Source organism: Colletes gigas, unplaced genomic scaffold (assembly GCF_013123115.1).
Source record: "Colletes gigas isolate AHSC1104 unplaced genomic scaffold, ASM1312311v1 Colletes_gigas_Sc00015, whole genome shotgun sequence".
Lineage (NCBI taxonomy): Eukaryota > Metazoa > Arthropoda > Insecta > Hymenoptera > Colletidae > Colletes > Colletes gigas.
This window is the reverse complement of record NW_025106644.1, coordinates 2509257-2534954: the sequence shown is the minus strand read 5'-3', so window position 1 is coordinate 2534954 and position 25698 is coordinate 2509257. Positions and strand designations below refer to the sequence as shown.

At 40.2% G+C, this 25698-nt stretch overlaps 1 protein-coding gene across 4 annotated transcripts in view; it reads left to right on the top strand.

Moving 5' to 3' along the window:
* Positions 1-25372, top strand: part of LOC122399989 (homeobox protein aristaless-like) — a 171965-nt gene extending 146593 nt beyond the window's left edge. The window contains exons 3-6 of one of the 4 annotated variants that reach the window (XR_006259314.1): positions 16680-16725; positions 22825-23178; positions 23249-23448; positions 23892-25372. Coding sequence is in view for 2 of the 4 variants with exons in the window: in XM_043401137.1 (XP_043257072.1) it covers positions 16680-16725; positions 22825-23418 (640 nt within the window). In the remaining 2 variants the exon portion in view is untranslated. Of the gene's footprint in view, positions 1-16679; positions 16726-22824; positions 23449-23800 lie in introns of all 4 variants that reach the window. The other 3 variants (XR_006259313.1, XM_043401137.1, XM_043401136.1) reach the window with 3 other exon arrangements.
* Positions 25373-25698: the final 326 nt, after the last annotated feature.

Below are 25698 nucleotides of genomic sequence, written 5' to 3'. Positions count from 1 at the left end.
CAATTCGAAAAGAATGGGGGTACAAATAAACCCACCAAACGACGATGATACCCAGGGTAATATGAACTCCAGCATCACATATACTCTTTGACTCGAAGAACCTAACTCCTTGCAAGCTAGCTTCCTCATTCCTTGCTACCTCACTCCTTGCTAGCTAACTACCTCACTCCTTGCAGGCTAGCTACCTCACTCTTTGCTAGCTAGCTACCTCACTCTTTGCTAACTACCTACCTCACTCCTTACTAGCTACCTACCTCACTCCTTGCTTGCTAGCTACCTCACTCCTTACAAGCTAGCTACCTCACTCCTTGCTAGCTACCTATCTCACTCCTTGCAACCTAGCTACCTCACTCTTTGCTAACTACCTACCTCACTCCTTACTAGCTACCTACCTCTCTCCTTGCTTGCTAGCTACCTCACTCCTTACAAGCTAGCTACCTCACTCCTTGCTAGCTACCTATCTCACTCCTTGTAAGCTAGCTACCTCACTCCTTGCTAGCTAGCTACCTCACTCCTTACAAGCTACCTACCTCACTCCTTGCTACCTAGCTACCTCACTCCATGCTTATAGGGTGTTCAAAACGTCATGTAGTCCAAATAGAAGCACACAAACCCAGTTTTGTAGGGAACTGTACATAGCAAATTTCGATCGTTTGGTATCAATAGCGTACCGGTGGCTGGTTCGTTTCTTCTCTGCATACGTATCCCCTCCACACTGGTTAATTACGCGAACCCATACCGTGGCCGCGCAGGACCGGACCTATTACGAGCGATTACACCGCTATTAGTTACTTCTACCTACCGGGTGTTCCGTGGCACGGAACCAGCCACGGTAGTGAAAAAGAACCGAGACGAAAGAAAAAGCTACGCCATAGATAGATTGCGATACACCCTGTTGCCGGCACGTTACCAGCGAGCAACTGGATCCAACGGACTGAAAGGGGAGGTGGGGGGGACTTAATAACGCTAAACCATCGTTTTGACGCCGTGGAATTTGCATGACGACGATTCGCGGCGAGCGTCCCGACGAAAAAAACGCCGATGATCGATGGCGGAGTACGTACTGTTTCGCCGACCGATAGATCTTGCAGGTTTTCCCGGATTCCAACGACGCGGCCGTAGATCATTCCTCGTTATTACGCGACGTTTGTCTGCAATTTTTACCGATATCGCGTTTCATCGGGTAATCGTTGCCTCTTTGAGCCAGGGAATCGCTCGTTTTGCAATCGTTGTGCAATTTTAGAGTCACAAAATGGAGGTTGAAGCAAGTGCACAATGGCGACCGGATCTTAACTGGATTCCAAATTACTAAAATATTCCAAAATTCTGTAATTTGGTTCAGTTAAGTCTATAAGACTAATTCTTCGTCAACAACTCCAAACAGAAATTTCTGCATCTATTTTCCAAGATGCCCATTCTTCATTCCTGATGCCCCAAGACGTTTTATATGTTCGATATGACGGTTCGATAAACACGTCCCTTCTATTCGCCCTTTTTGGTCACCGTGGACGAACGAAACGCTCGGAGTAAAAGTCTCGAAGGGCTATCTTCTGATGGTCGGGACGGACGGGGCCCGTTGGGGCCAGCGCGGGGCCTTATCGAAATAATTCCAAGTCCTGGCTCGCGTCTCGAGATAAACCCTAATGTCCGTGGAATCCCACGACGAGTCCCCTGTCCCATCCACTCTCGCTTTCCGTTAATTTCGCAATATCCGCGGCGCGATCGTCCCGACGAGATCGCGGCACGATAAAGAAATCGATCGATTTTTTTTCGATCAATTTCGCGGCGGTAATTTACCGTTTCCTTATTGTGGGTCATTTCCTCCTCTCGTCGAGTCCCCTCGAGACCTTTTTGCCGTTTTGATATAAATTAATCTCTCCTCCCTTGGCGTCGGTTTCTTGCTCTCCGAGCCGGCGTGTTGCGGTATTAATTTCACACTAATTGGATTTTATGGTCGCTTAGGTTTATTGACTAGGGGTGAGGAGGCAACGAACACGATGCATATTCATTAGCTGCCTTTACCATAGCAGCGCGATCGGTTCTATCGAAATTGTAACTTTCGCCTTCAGCCCGGAGGCGACCATTTTCCCCGGACGATTTTCGATCGAATTTCCCGAGCTCGATGAGATATCCAGATAGGATGTGTTGCAAGCCTTCGAACGCTGGCCACTTACTTTTACGAGCTCTTAAGATCTAATTTAGATTAGAAATCGTGTGGCTCGAGCTACCGTGGCTCGACTAATCATTCGACCGTGCTCCTACCAGCTACGAGCACAGATTGTACTTTTTACTTTTCTATTCTCGCTCGCCCCCTTTTGTTTCCTTCGTGTTTTTTTTTTCGTGGTGAGATTCTAGGTCGGGAAGAGGAGCTCGAAAAAGAAAAAGAAAAAGAAAAGCATCGACGGTCGGGTGGGTTTTACTTTATAAAATTTATCGTTCTGTTCGAATAGCGCCAAGATCCACCTGTTCCAGCGGCCGGAGGAGCACGGTTCTCGGTAAATCATTCCGAAGAATACCTTTATATCCGTGGGGTGGGTCGGTGGTGAGTTTAATAAGGATGATTGTTTCCAGTGATCCGTGGAACGGAACCAGTTCCATGGATCTCGAGGCTTCTCCTGTCCCTCCGTTGCCCCCTGTCCCCGCTGGGCCCTCTTTCCATCCTCCTGTCCTGGCCAGTAACATCTCCTGTCATTAATCGACCGGCGAGTCATGCTCCCGATTAGAAACGCCGACGGGGCACCTACGATCCGTTAGATTCGTTTCTTGGCAAATGAGATTATGGCCACCGCTAATTATCGGGTGTACAAACGAATAATCAAATTTTTCCAGCCAATGGTGTCTGCGCGGAACATGTGTATTCGTTTAAATTAAACCGCTACGGGTACAACAGCGCCGCCTTGCGGAGCAAATTCGAAGTTCGCGTTTCGACAGCGCCATCTTGGGGGAAAAAAAGCGCCTTAACCCTTTGTATTAGGTATTTAAATGGTGTATGCACGGAACATGTGTATTCGTTTAACACTTTGACTGCCATGTCACCCATATATGGGTGACAGGATTTACCATTATGATACTAGAAAAATTCATTCTCAAGTTAAGACGTTGAGGGGAATAAATTTGAGTAGAATTTGTGAATTTTAACTAGATTACGAAAGTAAGTACTGAAACAAATTTTAGGTTATGTAGCCTACAATGACCTAAAATCAAAATTTTACTTTTCCGGAATATTATAGGGTTTTGATTTGGCCACATTCTGTGTTTATTTTAAAAGAAATTTAATTGTTCGATCAAAGTATCCGCCATCTTTCAGCTGATGAATTCCATCTCGGTGAAATTTTAGGTTTTTGGGCTCGATGAAGTCGCCAAGTCGTTTTCAGGTCTCATCCACTGATTCGGAAGTGATAATCGAATTTTATAAATTGTACATCTCAAATTTTCAAATTTTATAAATTGGAAATCTTAAATTTTCAAATTTTATAAATTGTAAATCTTAATTTTTCAAATTTTATCAATTGCAAATCCCAAATTTACAAACTTCTTAACTGTAAATCTTAAATTTTCAAATTTTATAAATTTTAAATCTTAAATTTTCGAACTTTCAAATTGTAATTCTTAAATTTTCAAATTTTCAAACTGAAAATCTTCTAAAAAATTATTTTTGGTCGCTGAGGTCAATTATAATCATTTTTGGTGAATAGACATAACCTCGAAATCCTGCGCAGTTTCGAAAAAAAAATTCCTTACCGAAAATATTATTTCTGGCTAGAAATGTCTGCCAGAATTTTCATGCGAATCTTTAAAATGTCATAACTTCTGAACGGATTGGACGATTTTAATGTTTCAAAAGGCAAACAACGTGTGTTTTGGTGGACAATATGTAGAAATTCCAAAAATGATCAAAAAGTTGATCCTTGGCATCGGAAAATGAGGGAGAGCCCATAAAAATGGTCCAATTTTCAAACGGCCATAACTCGTACAATAGCAAATATTTTTGCATGAAATTTATTTGTGAAGTAGAGCTAATTGGTACCTACAAAAAAGTATTAGACAACTTTTCTATAGGGCGCCAAACAAAATTACTAAAAATAAAAAACAAATTTTAAAGAAAAATCGACAGGGTGTAGTCCCTAAATTTTTCGACGAAAAAAAAAAATTTCAAATCGTTCTAAAAAAATTATTTTTAGTTGCAGGGGTCCATTACAATTATTTTTGGTGAATACGCATATCCTCGAATTCCTACCCATTTTCGAGAAAAAAATTCGAGTGGGGAGCAAATTTATAATAATTTGGAAAATAAACAAATTTTATTTTTGTCATATTCGTTCATAGTTACATCATTATAAAAGTTTTTGGAATTGTTCAGAATATCTCCACGAATATTAACAAGTAACCACTCTAAATTACCCTAAATTTTTCAGGTCACATTTTACTAAAATTCTCTCAAATTTCACTCTGAAATTCAAACAATTAATTCCCATAAATTCAAAAATTCTTATCAAAACAAATTTTAATTTATCCACTTTACAATTCTCTAAAATCGAAATTTTAATCCCCGTAAAAAATGGCACTCAACCTATCACAGCCACTTTGCCACTTTGTCAAATTTTTTCAAACTCTTTTGCAACCAAAAAACAATATTTTAAGAGACCTGTTACGAGCATATGACGAACAGATCGCGAGCGTTAATAGCGCGAGAATTCTTTTACGAGGCTCTTACACGAGTCGTTTCGTTTCTTGCAACACCGTGCAAGGATCCGTGAGGGCAAGGTAGAAAGGACGGACGAAGGTGCGCGTAGATTCGTTCGCGTTTCGATCGACGACAGTGTGACCAATCAGTAATTGCCTCTCCTCGCGGTACGCGTATTAAGCGCGAATTACGCACGCGTTTCGCACGCATTACGCGGTCGGCTACCGACTTCGCTTTCGTCTCGCTCTATCGCAATCCTGGCGGCTGCATACACGACCGCTTTAACCCTTTGTATTGGTATTTAAATGGTGTCTGCACGGGACATGTGTATTCGTTTAAATTAAACCGCGACGCGTGCAACAGCGCCGCCTCGCGGAGCAAATTCGAAGATCATGTTTCGACAGCGCCATCTCAGGGGAAAAAAGCGCGTTAACCCTTAGTATTAGTATTTAAATGGTGCCTGCACGGAACATGTGTATTCGTTTAAATTAAACCGCGACAGGTACAACCGCGCCACCTCGTGGAGCAAATTCGAAGTTCGCGTTTCGAACCGACAGCGCCATCTAGGAGAAAAAAAGCGCGTTAACCCCTTTTATTGGTATTTAACACTAGATTTATTAATTGGACTGAGCCAATTTGACTCATCAAAAATTTGATTACTATATATATATATAAAAGTTAAATATTATTTTTAAAAACATATGTTGGTTTTTAGTTACGTAATGAAATATATGTAAATGTTGACCCCTTCATTTCGCATTATTGAATATGGTATACCTATTTTTACTGTTGTGAACCAATTTGACTCATAAAATGATTCAAAAGTTAATTGTTTTCAACACATAAAATTTATGATTTACATGAATAAAATTCTTATCAGAATTTTAAAAACACCTAATGCGTAAACATTCGTGTTCAATCTTGTCAATTTATTAGTTAGCTTATTTTTAGTGAAATAATATAATTTTATAAAATCAATTTTTTGTCAAATAATTTGGTCCACCAAGGTAATTTCAATATCTATTTGTAAAAAGTATTTCAATTGAAATTTATATTGATATTAGGGTCATCGTCGTTGGAAAAATATTTCTTTTTCTAAATGTATTTTAAAAACGGACTGTATACGTAAAAACTGTTTTCAATGAAATTTTTAACAATAAATCTTTCATTTACATTATTTAGGAACTATTTTTCTTTTCAAACAACTTAAATTTTCTTGTATGAGTCTTTTGTTAAATGGTGTCTGCACGACACATGTCTATTCGCAACAACAGCGCCGCCTCGCGGAGCAAATTCGAAACTCGCGCCTCGACCCTAGGGCGCCATCTTGAAAAAAAATGCGCGCGATCAAGAAAACACGAGGAAGAAAAGTTATTTTAAATAATGAAACGCAGATTGGCATCTGGAATTTAATGAATACATTAACCGTGTCCCCCCTTTATTTCACTCGTTACCTGTTTATCTTTCATCTAAACATAAATTGTATAATTATTATTATCCTTTTGTGCTTCCCACTTTGCCCCTGCGCTGCTATTACAGGGGTTCTTTGTTTCGTTTACTGGTAACCGGTGACCACGGTCGCATGCGTGGGTCAGGGAAACCTACTTGCCTAGCACAAAGAGCAACCAGTTCTCTCGTTACGACCACCGAGTACTTTGAATGCAAATTCAAACGAGTACGCCATCTTGAATCTATTGTATTTTGTAGTAAATACGTGAACGAGTTTTATGGGATCAAAACTCGAGTAATAAAATCGTGGGAAATTTAATTGTTCCAGATAAATCATTCTAGTTTATCTTAACTGTTTATATCAGTAATTGGAGATGGAGGCTAATTTTGGTGCAAAAAATGGTCCATTTTTCGTAGGAAGCTGTACCTTGGCTCATTTTAAAGTGTCAAACTTCTATTTTTGGGTATTAGAGATTCAATCTTTCCATAGACGCCATTTTGTTTAAAAAAGATACGCTTTTATTGCAAAATTTAACACTTTGTAAAGTGTAATATTAGTGAGCTCTTGATTTATGTGCATGGTACAGTTTTTTCCACAGAAAATAATGTTCCAAGAGTTAAATTTTGAGAACACCAACGCCATCTAGTGGCGAAAAATAGATGTTTCAACTGGAAAGGGTTAAGCTGGTTGCTCCAGAGGGCTCGTGAGGCGTTTCCGTTATTACGATTACGACGAATTAATCCCCGTCCGGCGCCGGTTTCCGGTAGAAAGTAATCCTCGCGGCGAGTATCGTCGAAATCGTTCGTAATGCCGTGTCATTCCTTGGGTAATTGCCGTTTCGAGCGCAACATTCTAGCAGAGGCCCAAGACGTATGATTTATACCGAGATTAATGGCAAATTCCGAGGGTTGTTCGTTGACCAACCCGATCGTTAGAGCGGAGATGGATTGCACCGCATTATGCACGGATATTACCTCGTGGCTACCAGCTTTTCTATCGGTTTGCTCGTCATAGAAACTGGCACTCCCCGTGCGCCTTCCATCGAGAACCATGCAAAACCGTTGGCTGTCCGAAGGATACGCGTGTCCCGGCAATTTCAAAACGTTCGAATCGTCGCTTGATTGATATACGACCGCATGTGCGCCGCGAAACCACGCGAACTTTGAAACTAATGCAACGGATAACGATACCCATTCCGCCATTTTGTTCGTAATGACGTTCTTTCGAGGCGAACGAAACATTCGATAGTTAGGTTATGTGTTAAAATGTTCGATTGACCCGAATCGAACCGAGAAACTTCGACAGATCAGAGAAACTTCGATACATACGAGAAAATTCGATAGATACGAGAAAATTCGGTAGATTCGAGAATATTCGGTAGATACGAAGAATTGAGGTAGATACGAGAAAATACAGTAGATCTGAGAAGTTAAGATAGATTCGAGAAACTTCGACAGATCAGAGAAATTTCGATACATACGAGAAAATTCGATGGATACGAGAAATTTCGGTAGATACGAAGAATTGAGGTACATACAAGAAAATTTAGTAGATTTGAGAAATGAAAATAGATATGAGAAACTTCGACAGATCAGAGAAATTTCGATACGTACGAAAAAATTCGATAGATACGAGAAAATTCGGTAGATCCGAACTTTTCAGCTAAAATTTATACTATTAATTAAAATATTATTGTAGAATTTTATATTCTCTTTTAGCTGTATAATAATAATAATAATAATGATGATGAAATTGAAGTGACGGTCACCGGTGACCACCACGACCAGCGTGACGGGAATACTGGAAGAAAAAAAGCGGGAAAGGATCGCGTGACGCGTCCAATGGAGGAAATATTAAAAATGGTGGACAAAGCTTTTCCCTGAACCGGTGAAATTTCCTCAAATCAAACGTTCGTTCGAGCACCGCCGACGACGACGACGATTCCGAGCGTGTTAAACAATAATAATTAAGGTTGCGCCACGAGGGACAATCACGGACTCCGGCAGCGCTCGGCGACTGGCTGGCCCGACCTCCGAGGTTAATTAGATAATGTAATTGTCCGGCAATTACTCGAATTACCCGCGCGCCAAGCCTCTTGGCCGCACCGGCACACCACACGGCATCGCACACGCCACTTGCGTTCGTTCTTTCTCTCTACCAGATGGTTCTCTCTTGCTCCTTCTCTACGCTCTTGATCGCGCACACCACCTGTTATTTTCCTCCTCGTTCAATCGTACAGAGATTTGTGCGAACTCGCAAACCACGATCAAAGTGAACTCCCGGGGGCTTAAAAATTGTTCAATTTTGTTCAATTTTCAAAATTGTTCAATTTTGAAGCCTCAAAATTTTGGATCATTGGGCTAGGGGTCTTGCAATCTCAAAATTGGAAAATGTTGGGTAACAAAAACCAAGAAGTAAAATTCAAACTTACAAACATCGACAAACTTCAAAGAAAGTCGAATTTACAAAAATAAAAAATAGTCTATACAAAATTCAGTTAAAAAAACAGAGTCAAATTGAATTTAATAACGCCAACAAACTTGAAAAAAGCCAAAATTGAACTTAAAAATGTTAACAAATTTTAAAAAACCAAAGTTACAAAATTAGAAAATACTGTATTCAAAATTCAAGAAAAAATACAGTAAACCAAATTAAAATTTACGACGTCTACAAACTTAAAAAAAAACAGCAAACTTTTAAAATTAAAAAATACTTTTTAAAAAAATTCACAGAAAAAAAGGCAATAAGCCAAATTGAATCAAACAACGTCAACAAATTCAAACTTACAAAATTAGAAAATTCTGTATACAAAATTAAAAAAAAAAAAAGCAGCAATCCAAATTGAATCTAACAACATCAACAAACTTAAAAAACACCAAACTTTCAAACTTAAGAAAAATACTATATAAAAAATTTTCTCCCAAAAAACAGTAAACCATATCAAATTATAACAACCCCCCCCCCACCCCAAATATAAAAAAAACACCAATAAACCATTTTCCCCACATTCTGAACAAAAATGTCCCCAGATACCTCTCTATCTATCCCCAAGAATCAATCGAAGCACGCTTCATACATCGACGCCAGAAACGTCTCGTTGAAAGCAGCTAGATTTTCGCATAAATTATGTCTTCCCTCGATGTTTATTCATTATTCGTTCCAGATAACAGAAAAACTTAACGAGGCGAAACGAGAAACGTAACGAGATTGGACAAGCGACACGAGGAGAAAACTACCACGCGCGAGGGGTGGGGAGGGGAGGTGGGGGGAGAAAAAAAACAATCGAGAGAATATACCGACGTTTGCACGCGCTGGTAAATAGTTACGCGACTTCGATGGCTATCTCGAGCCAGAACCAACATAAAAAAGAAAAAAAAAAAAAAGAAACAGCGGTAGGCGAGAAGGATTGCAAAGAAGCTCGAGTTTAATCCACTTAGCGGTCCCCGCTTTGATGCGGAGCCCCGCTAGTCAGCTGTATCACGACGCGATTACGAAACCGCGGTCCCCGAAGCTGATTGCAAACCGCTCTACGAAACACACTCGCCGGCTTCGTAGGAAACGCGTGCGTTTTACTTCCTCCGTTCGCACGATCGCGAGCATTATTAACCGCTCGCAGCCTCGACGGGAGGAAACGAGCGTTTTCGCGATACAAATACACCCTGACGTCATCCCGTAGCAACGTGGTCGTGGAAGACAGATGATCCGCGTTGAAAAATTACGCGATTCGCGAAGAAACGAGTTGCACAAGGTTTCTCGTTCGAGCCTCGTACACTATAGCCCGTTATGTCGAACGCACGACTAATCTCTCTGTACGTGACTTCGCGTAGTACTACGTGCAACTAGCACACATTTCCCATGGCAAGGACACAGCCAAGATGGCGTAGGAGGGGTGGGGAAATGGACGTAGTAATAACGAAAATGTGACTTCTTAGATTCTACAATTTGTAGGTTATGCAAGTTATACGGTTCAGATACTTGTGCTTACTGTTTCTATCGTATATGTTATTAGTAGACTGCGGATGTTTATGCATTTATGGGAAATTTTAATCCTCTAAAAACTACAGAATGCATTTAGTATGCAAAAATATAAGAAATACTTAAAGTAAGATACGAATTATTTCTATTAATTCATTAATTCTATTAATAAAAATGTGAATTTGCATAGAGAACCGTAGTCTAGTTATTAGAGACATTGTTATTGTTGGCGTCGTGTCCTCTGGATGCGTGGATGGGTATTAATTAGATTAGACACGACTGTGGCGCCCTCTGACGCCTAACGGTGCTACCTGTCCTAACAATTATCTACCACGTTTAACACATTCACTGTCAGATGAAAATCATATAATATTCTTGCAAGATTCAAATTTTTATTTCTGGCCATTATAAACTACATAACCTCAAATTTGTTTCAGTAGTTATTTTTGTAACCCTGCTGAGATTCGCAAATCTATTTCCATATCTAGTTCTTGGCTTCCCTCAATGTCTCAACTTGAGAATTAATTTTTCTAATCGAAGTATTCTATACTACGTTTTAGGTTATGTAACTTATAGGGTGTAGACATTTAGACACATTTGTTATTTTAGGCATATTGTCCTTCATGTTTAACGCGTTCATTGCCAGATCAAAACTGTATGATACTCTACAAGATTAAAATTTTGATTTTAGACCATTCCACATAACCTAAAACTTTGATTTTAAACCATTGTAAACTACATAATCTAAAATTTTGGTTTTGGGCCATTGTATATAACCTAAAAGTCATGTCCGGACACCATATAACGCGATACAATCTTATCTACTCGCAATCGTGCGTTACGATAGGAGAATGGCGAACACCTTTCGAGGTCAACAAACGTGTCCGCTTGAGGGAGTCTTCTATTGTCGTTTTTTTTTAAATAAATATTCCCAGTTTTTACAGTAATTTACAGTAATATGGAGGACCTAAAGATCGAAGTATTTTATGTTACTTTTTAGGTTATGTAACTTACATGAATACTTTTGTTTACTGTTTCTACCTCTTATATTATTGTACACGTTACTATCTATTATCTTTAACACGTTCATCGTTACCATACAGTATTCTGCAAGACTAAAATTTTTATTTCAGACAACTGTAAACTACATAACCTAAAATTTGTTTCGCTGCTTATTTTCACGACTAATCTCTCTGTACGTGACTTCGCGTATTACTCCGAGCAACTAGCACACATTTCCCATGGCAAGGACACAACGAAGAAGGTGTGCGTGCGGGAGGGGGGGAGGGGAGATAGACGTAATAATAACGATACGCGAGAATCCAGGGTAACCGAGTCGAGTCGCAGTGAACGGCGGGTGTAATTAGGGACGCCCCGTCTAACCGCGAAATTTCGTGATCTTATTAAATCCAGAAGGACGCCGGAGAAAAAGGGAAAGGCTAAATTATTATTGCTCGGCAGGCCAAGGTGCTCGCGGGGCTACGCAGCGGTCTTCGAGCGTCGCGTCAAGACGGCCCAGACTACGCGCGTGAGAAATCGATCGTAGATTAGAACGCAACGAGGATATAAAAAGTATTTTTTACGAGGCCCCCGAGCTTTTTCCTGTTTCGCGCGCGTCATTATAACCGATAAATAATGTTTATTAAAGAAACATTATGTCACGCGGAATAAATAACACGTCCGGACACCGGTAATGCGCGATAGAATCTTATCGGTGAGCGATCGAGCGTCCCGATAGGAGAATGGCGCGCGAACACCTTTCGAGTCCAACGAACGTGTACGCTTATGGGAGTCCCCTATTATGAGGGTTTTTTTTAACGATTATTTTCAGTTTTTTTTCTTGCAATTTTTGCATTGAACGACGTTCTGGTTTACGAAGTTATGGAGAATCTAAAAATCGAAGCATTTTATTATTGGTATGTTTTAGGTTATGTATTAATTTCAGTACTTTTTTTACCATTTTCTTGCAATTTTAAAAATAGTCGAAGTTCTTGTTTACAGTGGTATGGAGAACCTAAAAATCGAAGTATTTTATAATTGTTACTTTTTAGGTTATGTAACTTACATGGTTTAGATATCTTTGCTTACTGTTTATATCTTATGTGCAATTATATGAATATTATATTATCTATCATGTGTATTCGTCTAAATTAAACCGCGTCGAACACGGCAGCGCCGCCTCGCGGAGGAAATTTGAAATTCGCGCTTCGAACCAACGACGCCATCTTGGAAAAATATGATAATATTTAGATAGATATCATGTTTAACACGTCCATTACAACCATATAATATTCTGTAACACTAAAATTTTGATTTTAGACTATTATTTTCAATACTTTTTTTTCTAACCTTCTTGAAATTCACAAATCTATTTTCAAATATAATCCAAATTCACTAGGTTAACAAAGAACCAACTTTAAATTATGAGATATGTTATTTTATATCGTTATCGAACGTGACGAGTCAAAAGTGACTCCGGCACAGTACTCGGTACCAATTTGTTAATAACTTTTTAACGAAGCCTCCATCAACAAATTGGTATTCTTGATTTTCGTCTTATTTTGGCCTATAGAATCCCCCATTAAAATTTTTCCCAGGGTTGACCGAACGCCCTGTATATTAACCTACCGAGTATTGTGCCAGAGTCATTTTTGACTCGTATAATAAATAACACGATAATCAAAATATTAAAAAAAGACTCCTACACTAGATTTGAAACAAAAATTGAATTCTCCGTTCACTACCTTGCAACAAACATCGAACAACTTTCACTACAAAATTAATTCCATCAAAAATTCAGAAAGCTCTTATATCGAGATGCTCGATCGTTTCAACAAGCGAATGAAACCCTAACAGACTCATGAACTTTGAACCACCCTGTAACGAGAATATAATTCAGTCGAATTTCGTGGGCAATCAACGCGTTAAAAAGAGTTCGACACCTCGCGACGTCGCTCTCGAAGCAAAGCAGAAGAAACGAGGTACGCTTGGGCAATAAATCCGCGCACGGCGTAAATCGGCGCAGTCAATTTTCGAGCTGCCTTTGAGCTCCCTGTAATTTCGAGACGGGGCACTCTGGTCGCTGGAACACGGCTCCCGTGTGCTCGAATCTGCCTAAGCACGAGATCGAAGCAGTGTGATCGAAGCAGCTTCTGTGCTCCGCGATATAATCATCGAGATTTCCGCGCGATTTCGTGGAACATCTGGGCAATTTGCGTGCGAGATGAGAAACCCCGCGGGCCCACGGTCGAGGGACACCGAGCGGATCTTTCGTCGGACACCGACATCATAATCATCGGTCAATCCTTTTCGAGGCGGCGCAAAAACGGCAGAAATCGAGAAACGAAGGGGGCTTCCGGTATTCCTTTTACTCGAACGTATCATTCGAGGCGAGCAACAGTTGCTTAATGCGCACTGATCACCCAACGAATTGTGCCTCGACTTCTTTGTTATTGCAGAGTCTATTTTGGAGAACCCAATGATTTTTTTTCTAAATTTTTTCAACAATCGATGTAATTTCTCTTTAAAAAATTAATGCAACTTGCAACAAGAGTCAAAGTTAAATTAAAATATAAATTAATTGAAAATTATAAACGGAACATTTGATTCAATTGACGTATTGGAAGTGGAGATTAAAATGTTCGAATGACTCGATTTGAATCGAGAAATTTCGGTAGATCCGAGAAAATTCGATAGATACGAGAATATTCGGTAGATCTGAGAAATATCGATAGATACGAGAAACTTTGTTAGATACGAGAAACTTCGACAGATCAGAGAAATTTCGATACATACGAGAAAATTCGGTAGATCCGAGAAAATTCGATAGATACGAGGAATTGGGGCAGATACGAGAAAATTCGGTAGATCTGAGAAATATCGATTGATACGAGAAACTTCGTTAGATACGAGAAACTGCGACAGGTCAGAGAAATTTCGATACATACGAGAAAATTCGATAGATACGAAGAATTGGGGTAGATACGAGAAAATTCAGTAGATCCGAGAAATATCGATAGATACAAGAAACTTCGTTAGATACGAGAAAATTCGATAGATACGAGAAAATTCGGTAGATCCGAGAAAATTCGATAGATACGAGAAATTTTCGAAAAAAAACAATATTAACATCTTATATGGTCCAAGACCATAGACTATGGATATTTATGCATTTATTGGAAATTTAAATTTTCAAAAACCAACAGAATACACTCAATATGCAAATATATAAATACAAATAAGATACGAATTATAATATTTAAGGGTTGAGACAGTCCTCTACAAAGCTCCCATTTCATTAATTCTGTCAATAAAAATATGAATTTACTAAAAAATCCACAGTCTATACCTAAAACCTAGACGTCAATTCTAATTAATTTATACTAGCTCCTTCTAATACCACTTTAATGGTATCCATGTTTAGCTATACATTTAATAAAAAAAAACCACTTTATCAATAGATTAAAGACGTAGAAACTTCTCAAAACAGAGTTTAAAAATAACAAGTATCAAGTATTTGTTTATCTTAACAAATTTTTAGTTGTAATTTCTATCAATAAAATTAATGAAACTTGTAACAAGAGTCTATGAATCCCATGAACCTTCATAAAATTGTCTAATGCGTTCTGATCACCCTAATCGTGCCTCTTCAACTTCTTTCTTATTGCAAACTCTTTTTGGAGAGCCCTTTGATTTTTTTTTTAATTTTTCCAACAATCGTCTACGTAATTTTTATTAATAAAATTAATGAAACTTGCAACAAGAGTCAAAGTTGAATTACCGTGTCTGGGAATCCCATGGACTGTTACAAAATTTACAATATAAATTAAAATTATAAACTAAATTGAAATATAAATTAATTATAAATTATAAATGGAACTTTCGATTCAATTGACGGATTGGAAGTAGAGATAAAAATGTTCGAATGACTCGATTCGAACCGAGAAAATTCGGTAGATCCGAGAAAATTCAATAGATACGAAGAATTGAGGTAGATACGAGAAATTTCGGTAGATCCGAGAAAATTCGATAGATACGAAGAATTGGGGTAGATACGAAAAACTTCGACAGATCAGAGAAATTTCGATACATACGAGAAAATTCGGTAGATCCGAGAAAATTCGATAGATACGAGAAATTTCAGTAGATTCGAACTTTTTGAAAGAAGTGGAGCCAAGACCAAGAATAGACTGTGGATATTTATGCATTTATTGGAAATTTAAATTTTCAAAAACCTACAGAATGCACTCAATGTACGTCAATTCTAACCTAATTTATACTACTTCAATAATTAAAGATAAAATAAGATTAAATATGTAGAAACTTCTCAAAACAGTGTTTAAAAATAACAAGTATCAAGTATTTATTTATCTCAAAAAATTTTGAGTTAAAATTTCCCCTAATAAAATTAATGAATCTTGTTAGAAGAGTCTAGGAATCCCATGAACCTTTATAAAATTGTCTAATACATTCTGATCACCCTAATCGTGCCTCTTCAACTTCCCTTTGTCCTTTGATTTTTTTAAAAATTTTGTCAATAACAATCGACTATATAATTTATTCTAATAAAATTACTGAGACTTCTAACAAGTGTGAAAGTTAAATTTACGTGTCTATGAATCCCATGAACTTTTCTAAAATTGTCTAATACATTCTGATCACCCTAATCGTGCCTCTTCAACTTCCCTTTGCCCTCTAATTTTTTTTTAAATTTTGTCAATAACAATCGACTATATAATTTATTCTAATAAAATTACTGAGACTTCTAACAAGTATCAAAGTTAAATTTACGTGTCTAGGAATCCCATAGAACCGTTATAAAATTAATATAAAACCATAAGACTGCTAGAAAGGCTCAGATCGATGTCGATAAAAAGCGAGCCTCGAAAGATGGAGAGCCACTGCTGGTTAATTTCGAAGCGGAAACGCCGAGGCGATATCGTTATGTAAGCCTCGGCGGCGATTTTAAGATCGTGACTAACTATCATTCAATTTGTTATAAATAATCGTATTCGCAATATCCTCCGGGGTACGTAGTTACACGCGTGAATAAATTTTATTACACATGTAAGAACGACGAGATTATCTATCCGTGCGAGTACGTACAGCCATGGAAAACGCTTACTACACTCGGTTGCACCCGTCACACCAGCTTACCAGTACCGGCAATTGAATTGAAAATCACGCATAATGTCAGAAGACATAATGCAATTAATTGATATACATACTACTAACGCTCGATCGACTAATCTACGACACGGCCGCAAACCTAATTAGCTTAATGAATGCACGATCATTCCTGTCGCGCAGATCTCGATAGGTTTTTTCCGCGATCCGCCAACCGTGGCTGTTTTTCCCGCATAAATTTTCAGCGAGAGATTTAATGCATTGAATAAAACATACGATTTGACGTGCAACGTTTCGACTCTGGAATACGATATAATTTGTTTATTTTTTTTTTTGTAAAATTTGAGGTCAACCTGGCGCTGAGGATTTTGAATTTTGTTTATTTTTTTTGTGTAAAATTTGAGGTCAACCTGGCGCTGAGGATTTTGAATTTTTATTTTACAGGGAGGAACTGGCCATGAAGATTGGACTCACGGAAGCTCGAATACAGGTGAGTCCTGTATCAGGATACTCTTAATTTTAGCTTTTTAGTTACTAGATTTTTTTAGTTACTAGATTTTTATGCATTTATGGTGAATTTTAATTTTTTGGAAGACTATAGGTTCATTTGGGGAATAATTGAGATAGAAATGTTCGAATAATCGGAATCGAACCGAGAAAATTCGGGAGATACGAGAAAATTCGATAGATACGAGAGAATTCGATAGATACGAGAAACTTCGATAGATATGAGAAAATTTGGTAGATACGAGAAAATTCGATAGATAAAAGAAATTTTAATAGATATGAGAAAATTCGTAGATCCGAGAAATTTCGATAGATACGAGAAAATTCGATAGATACGAGAAAATTCGATAGATACGAGAAATTTCAATAGATATGAGAAAATTCAGTAGATACGAGAAATTTCGATAAATACGAGAAAATTCGATAGATATGAGAAAATTCGGTAGATCCGATAAATTTCGGTAGAACCGAGAAATCTCGATAGATCCGAATTTTTCGAAAAATATCGAGCAATTCAGACATTGGCACATTAAATGTCCCAAAAATGCACGTCTCATAATTGAGTAATGAATAAACCGCGAATATTTATGCATTTATTGATCATTTAAACCTTCAGAAAATTACAAAATGAACTCAATACGCAAAAATATATGAAATATTGTATTTACCAGTTTAGACAACCCTTTACACATCTTCCATTTCACGAATTTTACTAACAAAAATATAAATTTGCATAAAAATCGGTAGTCTATCAATAACACGACAAATTTCGATAGATACGAGAAAATTCGATAGATACGAGAAATTTCAATAGATACGAGAAAATTCGGTAGATCCGAGAAATTTCGATAGATACGAGAAATTTCAATAGATATGAGAAAATTCGATAGATACGAGAAAATTCGATAGATACGAGAAATTTCGATAGAACCGAGAAATCTCGATAGATCCGAATTTTTCGAAAAATATCGAGCAATTCAGACATTGGCACATTAAATGTCCCAAAAATGCACGTCTCATAATTGAGTAATGAATAAACCGCGAATATTTATGCATTTATTGGTCATTTAAACCTTCAGAAAATTACAAAATGAACTCAATATGCAAAAATATATGAAATATTGTATTTACCAGTTTAGACAACCCTTTACACATCTTCCATTTCACGAATTTTACTAACAAAAATATAAATTTGCATAAAAATCGGCAGTCTATAAATAACATACAATTAAAGCGAGGCTCGAATAGCTGCAATAACCTACACTCGACTGAAAAAAAAACGGAAACGTTTGATACAGAGCACGAGAGGTAATAACAGGAGCAGAAGTGCGCGAGGTAATTGAGGTACGATTCCCCCAAAGCTCGGATAAAAGGAAACAAGTCGAAGGGGAGACTAGGAGGGTGAATTTTTTTACGGATCACGTGACGATTCTCTGTGCAAGCAAGTGTCCGCGAGAGTTAGTCTCACGAACGTTCGGGGCCAATTTGCTCAATTAGTTTAATTTATTCGCGGTATTTACTCGCTGGTACGCTTTGGTCCCTCGTTCTCCTCTTATTTCGCGACCTTCCCCTATTCCCCCTTCGTTCCTCCACGAGCATCGAGCGCGTGTCTTTCTCGCGCGCGCGCGCGCGTTTCGTTTACATTATACTTGCAAATCCGTCACCATCCGCCGCAAATCGACGATTTATCCGGGCTTTAAAGTTATTATGCGAGCACACGCCATGAGAACCACTGTTTAAGTGAATGACACGGTACCAGGGGGCCCCAACGGAGTCGCGTTAATCATTTTCTGGAATCCCTGAACACGATTCCTGGCGTTCCGGGACCTCTCGCGACGTCCACGCGAGCCTCGTACGAATGTGTTTCTTTTCGGTCACAAAGCTTGTAAATTGTCGTGTGATGTAGCCTAACAGCGGCGTTCATTTTGCAAAACGGTTCGGGGAACAACTATATATTCAATAGGGGGGGACTTTGACGCACGAAGATTTGGGGAACGATGTTGGGTGAGAAATGTTTCGGGATGAAGTGTGTAGAACGCGTTGGGGAAATCACTATTGTGATGTTTTATGGTGATTTCATTCGCTGTTGGTGAGATTTATGGGATTATCGATGTGATATGGTTGTTGGATGGGTGCATCCTCCTTATGGAAATGAGAGAAGTAGATGGTAGGAAGTGAAATTTGTAAATTTGTGATAGTTTTAGGTATTTTCTAGGTTCAATGAGTCTATTAGGCCTAGAAAATCACTAGGCAGATTTTGTTTAGGGGTTTATTTCGACTATGCAAATGACTCTGGTTAGTGAGAGGTATGGGCAATGGAAAATAGGTATCAGGCAGTGAAATTTGCAAATTTTTGATAGTTTTAGGTATTTTCTAGGTTCAATGAGTCTATTAGGCCTAGAAAATCACTAGGCAGATTTTGTTTAGGGGTTTATTTCGACTATGCAACTGGCTCAAGTTAGTGAGAGGTATGGGCAATGGAAAATAGGTATCAGGCAGTGAAATTTGCAAATTTGTGATAGTTTTAGGTATTTTCTAGGTTCAATGAGTCTATTAGGCCTAGAAAATCACTAGACAGATTTTGTTTAGGGATTTATTTCGACTATGCAACTGAATCAGGTTAGTGAGAGGCATGGGCAATGGAAAATAGGTATCAGGCACTGGAATTTGCAAATTTCTGATAATTTAACTTATTCTGTAACTTTACCAAGTCTACTAGACCTAGAAAACCCCTAGATAAATTGTGTGTTCCCATTTATCTCATCTTTGGAACTGACAACAGTCTTCTGCCTCCTTCATCCACAACATTCTCTCCCAAAACAAAACTCAAGTTACTTAACGAAGTTTCTACAAAGATTCTACACTATCCCAAAGAATATTCCTCACCAAAAATCCTCAAAGTATCCTTCCAGCGTACGATTCAATAACTATAACGCATCCTAGACCAAAATTAAAACTCAAAGCACCTCCAAACTAGGAAATTTGCTAATTTGTGATAGTTTCACTTATTCTGTAGCTTTACCAAGTCTACTAGACCTAGAAAACCCCTAGATAAATTGTGTGTTCCTATTTATTTCATCTTTGGACCTGACAACAGTCTTCTGCCTCCTTTATCCATGGTATCCCCATCTAAAACAAAAGAAAACTTAGGTTAATGAAATATATAGGTAAGGAAAAATAGGTATCAGGCCTTGGAATTTGCAAATTTGTGATACTTTTACTCGTTCTCTAATTTTATCAAGTCTATTGGACCTAGAAAATGAGGATCAGGCACTGAAATTTGCAAATTTGAGATGCTTTTACAGATTCTCTTCTTTTACCAAGTCTATTAGACCCAGAAAATAAGTATCGGGCCTTAAAATTTGCAAATTTGTGATACTTTGGCTCACTCTCTACTGTTACCAAGTGTATTAGACCTATAAAATAAGAATCAATCCTTAAATTTACTAATTTGTCATACTTTGACTCACTTTTTTCTTTTACCAAGTCTATTAGACCTAGAAAATGAGTATCAGGCACTGAAATTTGCAAATTTCTGATACTTTTACACATTCCCTTCATTTGCCAAGTCTATTAGACCTAGAAAATTAGTATCAGGCACTAAAATTTTCAAATTTGTAATACTTTTACACATTCTCTTCTTTTACCATGTCTATTAGACCTAGAAAATAAGTATCAAGCCTTAAAATTTGCAAAATTCTGATACTTTTACACACTCTCTCCTCTTACCAAGTCTACTAGCCCTAGAAAATAAGTATCATACCTTAAAATTTGCAACATTCTGATACTTTTACCCATTCCCTCCTCCTACCAAGTCTACGAGACCCAGAAAACAACCATCAGACACCGATCCTCCAAGGAAAACTTGATCTACCTACCCAATGGAACATCGTATCGTGAAATACTTCGTTATTAATTCCATCGTCTACCGTAAAACACAATTATTTAAGGAAGAGTGGGCTCGTTTGAGGAAGTGCCCGCCGGCATCTTGCCGCGGAAGAAGGAGGATCGATGAAAGGGGGAGAGATAGAGAGAAGGTAACCCGGCGTCCGCGTAATTAATGCGGCACGATTAAGCACGAAACGACTAGGTTCCGGCGGCGGCGGCAGATCGTGGCTGCGTTTTGTTTTAAAAGCCGCAACTCGGATGTTTAGCTCCCTGCTGGGGGCAATCCTGCTCACCGTGGGGGGTCCTGGCACCCGACCCCCCACACCCCATCACCTTTAAACTCCCCGTACGCCTAGCAACGACTTTGCATCTTCTGGCCCATCGTTCCCGACCCGTGGAACACACACGTTTCGGTCCCCTCCTCCTCCTTTCGAGACGGGGGACCAAAAAGAATCTCGTTATGCAATCCCTTCCTACGATTACCCCTCTTCCCCCGGGTTTTCAGATCGAAAAAGGGGGCCAGAAACTCCACGATCCTACGAGTCATCACAAAATGAGGCATGGAGGACTTGGGTTAGGTAGGGATTAGACGCTACTTTTGACTCTGGACTTTTGATATTACTGTTTCAGTATGTTCCAAGTGTTCCATCTTAAAATAATCCCCCAAAGTAACTGGATCCTGCTCAAAAAACTATAAACTCGAGACAAATTGCTTCTTGAAAAGTTCGATTGGAAGTCTGTTCGCGGTTAGCAGACGACCCATACGAGGTGTTGTTTGCCCAAACTTCGTCCATCTTTCCGGAAAACGACAGATGTTGCGGGGGTTGTCATTGCATCCTGTCACGAGACACGCGACAGAGATTCGAGTGGAACCGTGTGCCTCGAGACACGACACCGAGAATCGACCCAACAGAGGAGTCGACCGCGGAATTAAACTCCGGAGAAGTTAAAGAAACGAAGGGAAAAAGAACGGTCGTAGGGCGGGGGGTTGGGGGGGTTAGGACGAAATAAGGACAACAGGATGGGCGGTTGTGGAGTCGGAAAGGGGGGAAGAGAGCTTCCGTTGAACTGATTAGAGCTCGACTCTTCGGGGAACCTTCGCGATGGAATGCGCTCGGAACGATCGACGCATCACGGAAGATGTTTGTATCAAAACGTTCGATCGACGTTACTAGAAGTTCCCTGAATCAACCTGAACCGGATGCAGCCCGTTTTTAGTGCAGACAGAGAGATTCCTTCTGTTTTTTGGCAGGGGAAAACTGGGCCAAAGAGAATGCCCTAACGGTCTTGCGATGGCCACTATTTCGTTGGTGCTCCGCTCAGGTAGGAAGATGGGGCGACGGGAAACGAAAGAGAAAGGTAAGGGATCGGTGCCTGGCAGCGATCGTCGGTTTCCTTCCAGCGTCGGAAATATAATGATACACCGCGGGTTTCCTGAAAAAGGTAGAATGCGTCACTCTTAACCAGAATTCGCACTTCCATCGGCGCCCCAACGACTTCCAGCGAACGATACACTATTTGCTTTCCGACCCGGAATCGGATGAATAGGTTTCCCTGAAGCCGGACCTCGAAATCGATTCTGCAATCGTTCCTCGGGTTCCTCGACTTCGACTTCTTCGAACGAATCGACGCAACGACTCAGCCACCGTTCCGAAAATAGACATACGCAGGGGTAGGATCGGTTCTGCGCAGAGAGCGTTAGAATACCGTGTCTTAAATAGCTTCATACTTTAGTAAACTACTGTTATTTTAATTATTTTTCATTAATATTGTGATAGGTTAATCGTTTTCCTAACTTATCGACCGATAAAGGTAGGAAACTGTCAACACTTACCGACTGGTGACCCATTAATCGCTGACGGTCGGTAAAGTGTTAAAAAAAGTGTCTCTACATTGCCGACGGGTAGTGATTGATAGGTTACCGATCGGTAAAGTGTTGAAAAGGGTTTCTTGAGACTGTACCGGTAGCGATTAATGAGACAGCGGTCGGTAAAGTGTTGAAAAGGGTTTCTAGGACCTACACATCGAAATTTGGGGAATTTAAATTACTATTTGCTGCTCTGTTTCTAAACTTGCGTTGAGTGGAGCAAAATTGGACACTTTGGGTCACAGAGGTGGGGTTTAAGAGTCTCTAGAAACGTAAGGATCGACGAGCAGAGGGTCGAAAGGTTTAAAATTGATGCGTTGGTTGCAGGTCTGGTTTCAGAATCGTCGTGCAAAGTGGCGGAAACAGGAGAAGGTCGGGCCCCAGGCGCATCCGTACAATCCGTACTTGGGATCAGGTGCACCGCCGCCATCGGCGGTCGTAGCGCCGACCTTGCCGAACCCTTTCGCCCACCTGGGCACGTTTGCCCTGCGGAAACCCTTCGACACGTTTCGTTACCCACCTCTGGGTCACGGACCGGTCCTTCCTGGTAGTTACACCGCTCATCCCTATCATCGTGCACCGCCACCTTTGCTACCGCCCGGGATGCCTCTGCCTTACACGTCGGCCGCGTCCTTCCAGAGCCTATTGGCCAACATATCCGCGGCCCAGCGGCCGAAATTGGTGCGCGGCTCGCCCCCACCCCCGCCCCCGCCACCTCCAGCGCCAGCGATCAACCTGCCGCATCCTCCAGTTCCAGCGCCACCGCAGACCGCCAGCTCGCCCCAGGGATCGCCCACGGGCAGCGTCGGGCTCCCAGACATCGACAGAAGGACCAACAGCATCGCGTCACTGCGACTGAAGGCCAGGGAGTACGAGCTGCATCTCGAGATGCTGCGCAAAAACGGCGATCTCATCAGCTGAAGTGCCACCAGGGACGCCACAGGAACCCGGGTACGGATCCTAAAAAAAGGCTTTTCTATCGACCGGTGCCTGACTCCTTCCACGTCAAATTTGTCACGTTTTTTATGTTAACGCTAGCTCTACTAGTTGCAAACTTTATATTTCTGGGCGTAAAACGCGATAAATCCTGTGGGATAGCGACTTTTCATGGGGGTCAATAGCTGTATACGCATCGCAATTAGCACCTTTCTATGGTAGCTTACAATGTGACTTTGCTGGTGTAAATCTACTGTTAATTTCTGTGTACTTTACAAGCCTTTAGCGATTCTTTGAGAATCCTCGCTATTACCCTGACGAGTTTGAGACTTACCAATTTCTAACGAATTTTTACTAATTGCTGAAGGCTGCCATCTGTGGGGGACACTCGCGTGGAACGATCCAGGCTCCATCTCGCGGATAATCGTGGGCCTCACGTGACGATCTCTTTCCTGCAGTTTCCTCCGAACCCCCGAATCGAGTAACCCGACGGTAAGGAAGCTCAATCTGCTCGACACAGGCCACCAACGCGATCGTGGATCGCTGTGGATCGCGATCACGTACGTATCGTGCAAGATACGAGCCAAAGAACCGACCCAAGTGACGAGGACACTTTACGTTTTTACTGTACGCGAAGGAAGGTGACATCAATCCGTCGATCCTTCTTCCTGTGATCACTCGTGCCTTTGTTACGCGATCTTAATCTTTAGGAGACGTAGTTTCGAATCGCATAAGGGCGTGAAACGAATCCAACGACGATAATGGCTGCCCAAAGCTATTGGAAAGCGACTTATCGTCGCTCGATCGACGCCTGTTATGGCATTCGGATACTTTCGATTTATTCTAGGCCCTTTTTGCCTCGTGCAAATATCCCTTGCGATGATACACACTCGAGCAACGCGATACCAACGCACGATTTCGAGGGTCGCGCGTCTTCGTCGATCAACGCGAACTAACGTTTCGAAAAATGAACATTTAAATAAAATTCGTTTTTCGAATGATCGTCCGCGTTGTCGTTGCTTTTTCGCGCGGATCGCGACCCGCGGAACCGTCCAAACGAGACAGTTTTCACGACGTTCGTTCGGAGAAGAACGATATACCTGTCCACGTACAAACGAGTTTCAACGACCTCCCTCTCAAGATGTCACAGACGTAAGAACGCGAGACTGTATGGAAGTTTACAGTGTACCTGGCGAGACTAGGACCACGAATTTTTTTAAGAACGTCTTTAAAATCTCTATCTCGAGATCCGCGTTTCGCGTAAATTCGAATTTCCCGCGCGATCTCGATTTACGAAATCGCGAGCGATAGATTTCAAAGACGGTTCGGGATATTAAAGCCTGTAGCTCGCCACGTATTCAGCGATTCCAAAAGTAACTTTTTAAGCGAAACATCATCGAGAAAAGATGTCCGTCCAGAGTTCGAAGCCGCGACAAGGGGGGAGATTTTAACCGCGAAAAAAAATGTATTTTAAAGTTCGAGAAACGTCGGAAGGTGTTGTTTTTTATTCAAATTTTCCCCCCTTCGCGACTTGGAGCGTTTCGATAGCCTGTAATTTGTTTACTTTTTACAAGAAACCGTCGCACAATTCTTTTTTTTTTCTTTTTTTTTCTTAGATAAGATAAACAAAATGTACTATTTATATACGCGTTCTTTAATCTAAAAAATATTCAAACGATAAGTTTTACGACTGTATAAGCATTTCTAGCGTGTAAGTTGCCTCTGTAAATAATTTAACGACGCGTGCGAGAGAACTATTGCGAAGAGACCTCGCGATTATTTGCCCCTCCCCTCCCCTCCCCGCCGTGGAAACGATTTTTTTTTTTGGATAAAATCAATCAGAGGATCTCGAACGTGCGAACGTGTCCACATTGTACTTAATCCTTATTAACCCTTTTGCCCCTCGTTTTTCATCTGCGACGAATAAATGACAACAACAAGAGAGAAAATAAAATAAATGAAAGAGGGTAACGAGAACAAAAAAAAAAAAAGAAAATATGAAAAGAAAAAACAGTGTACACGGTGTGTTATTTATTCAGCGCCGTACCTTTTCTCTATCGATTAGCTCGGCGATTAATAAACGAGCAACACGGGTGTATTAATTTACAGGCTCGTCAGCTCCGTTCCGAACGAAAACGCGCCATTACCGTCGCCACATACATTATAAACTCGAAGGAGTCTCTGAAGGGGGATTCCAAGTCGTACGGGGAGTGACTTATGACAAGTAATTCGCGCCCGGGCACGCCCGTCGACGAGTTATTTAAA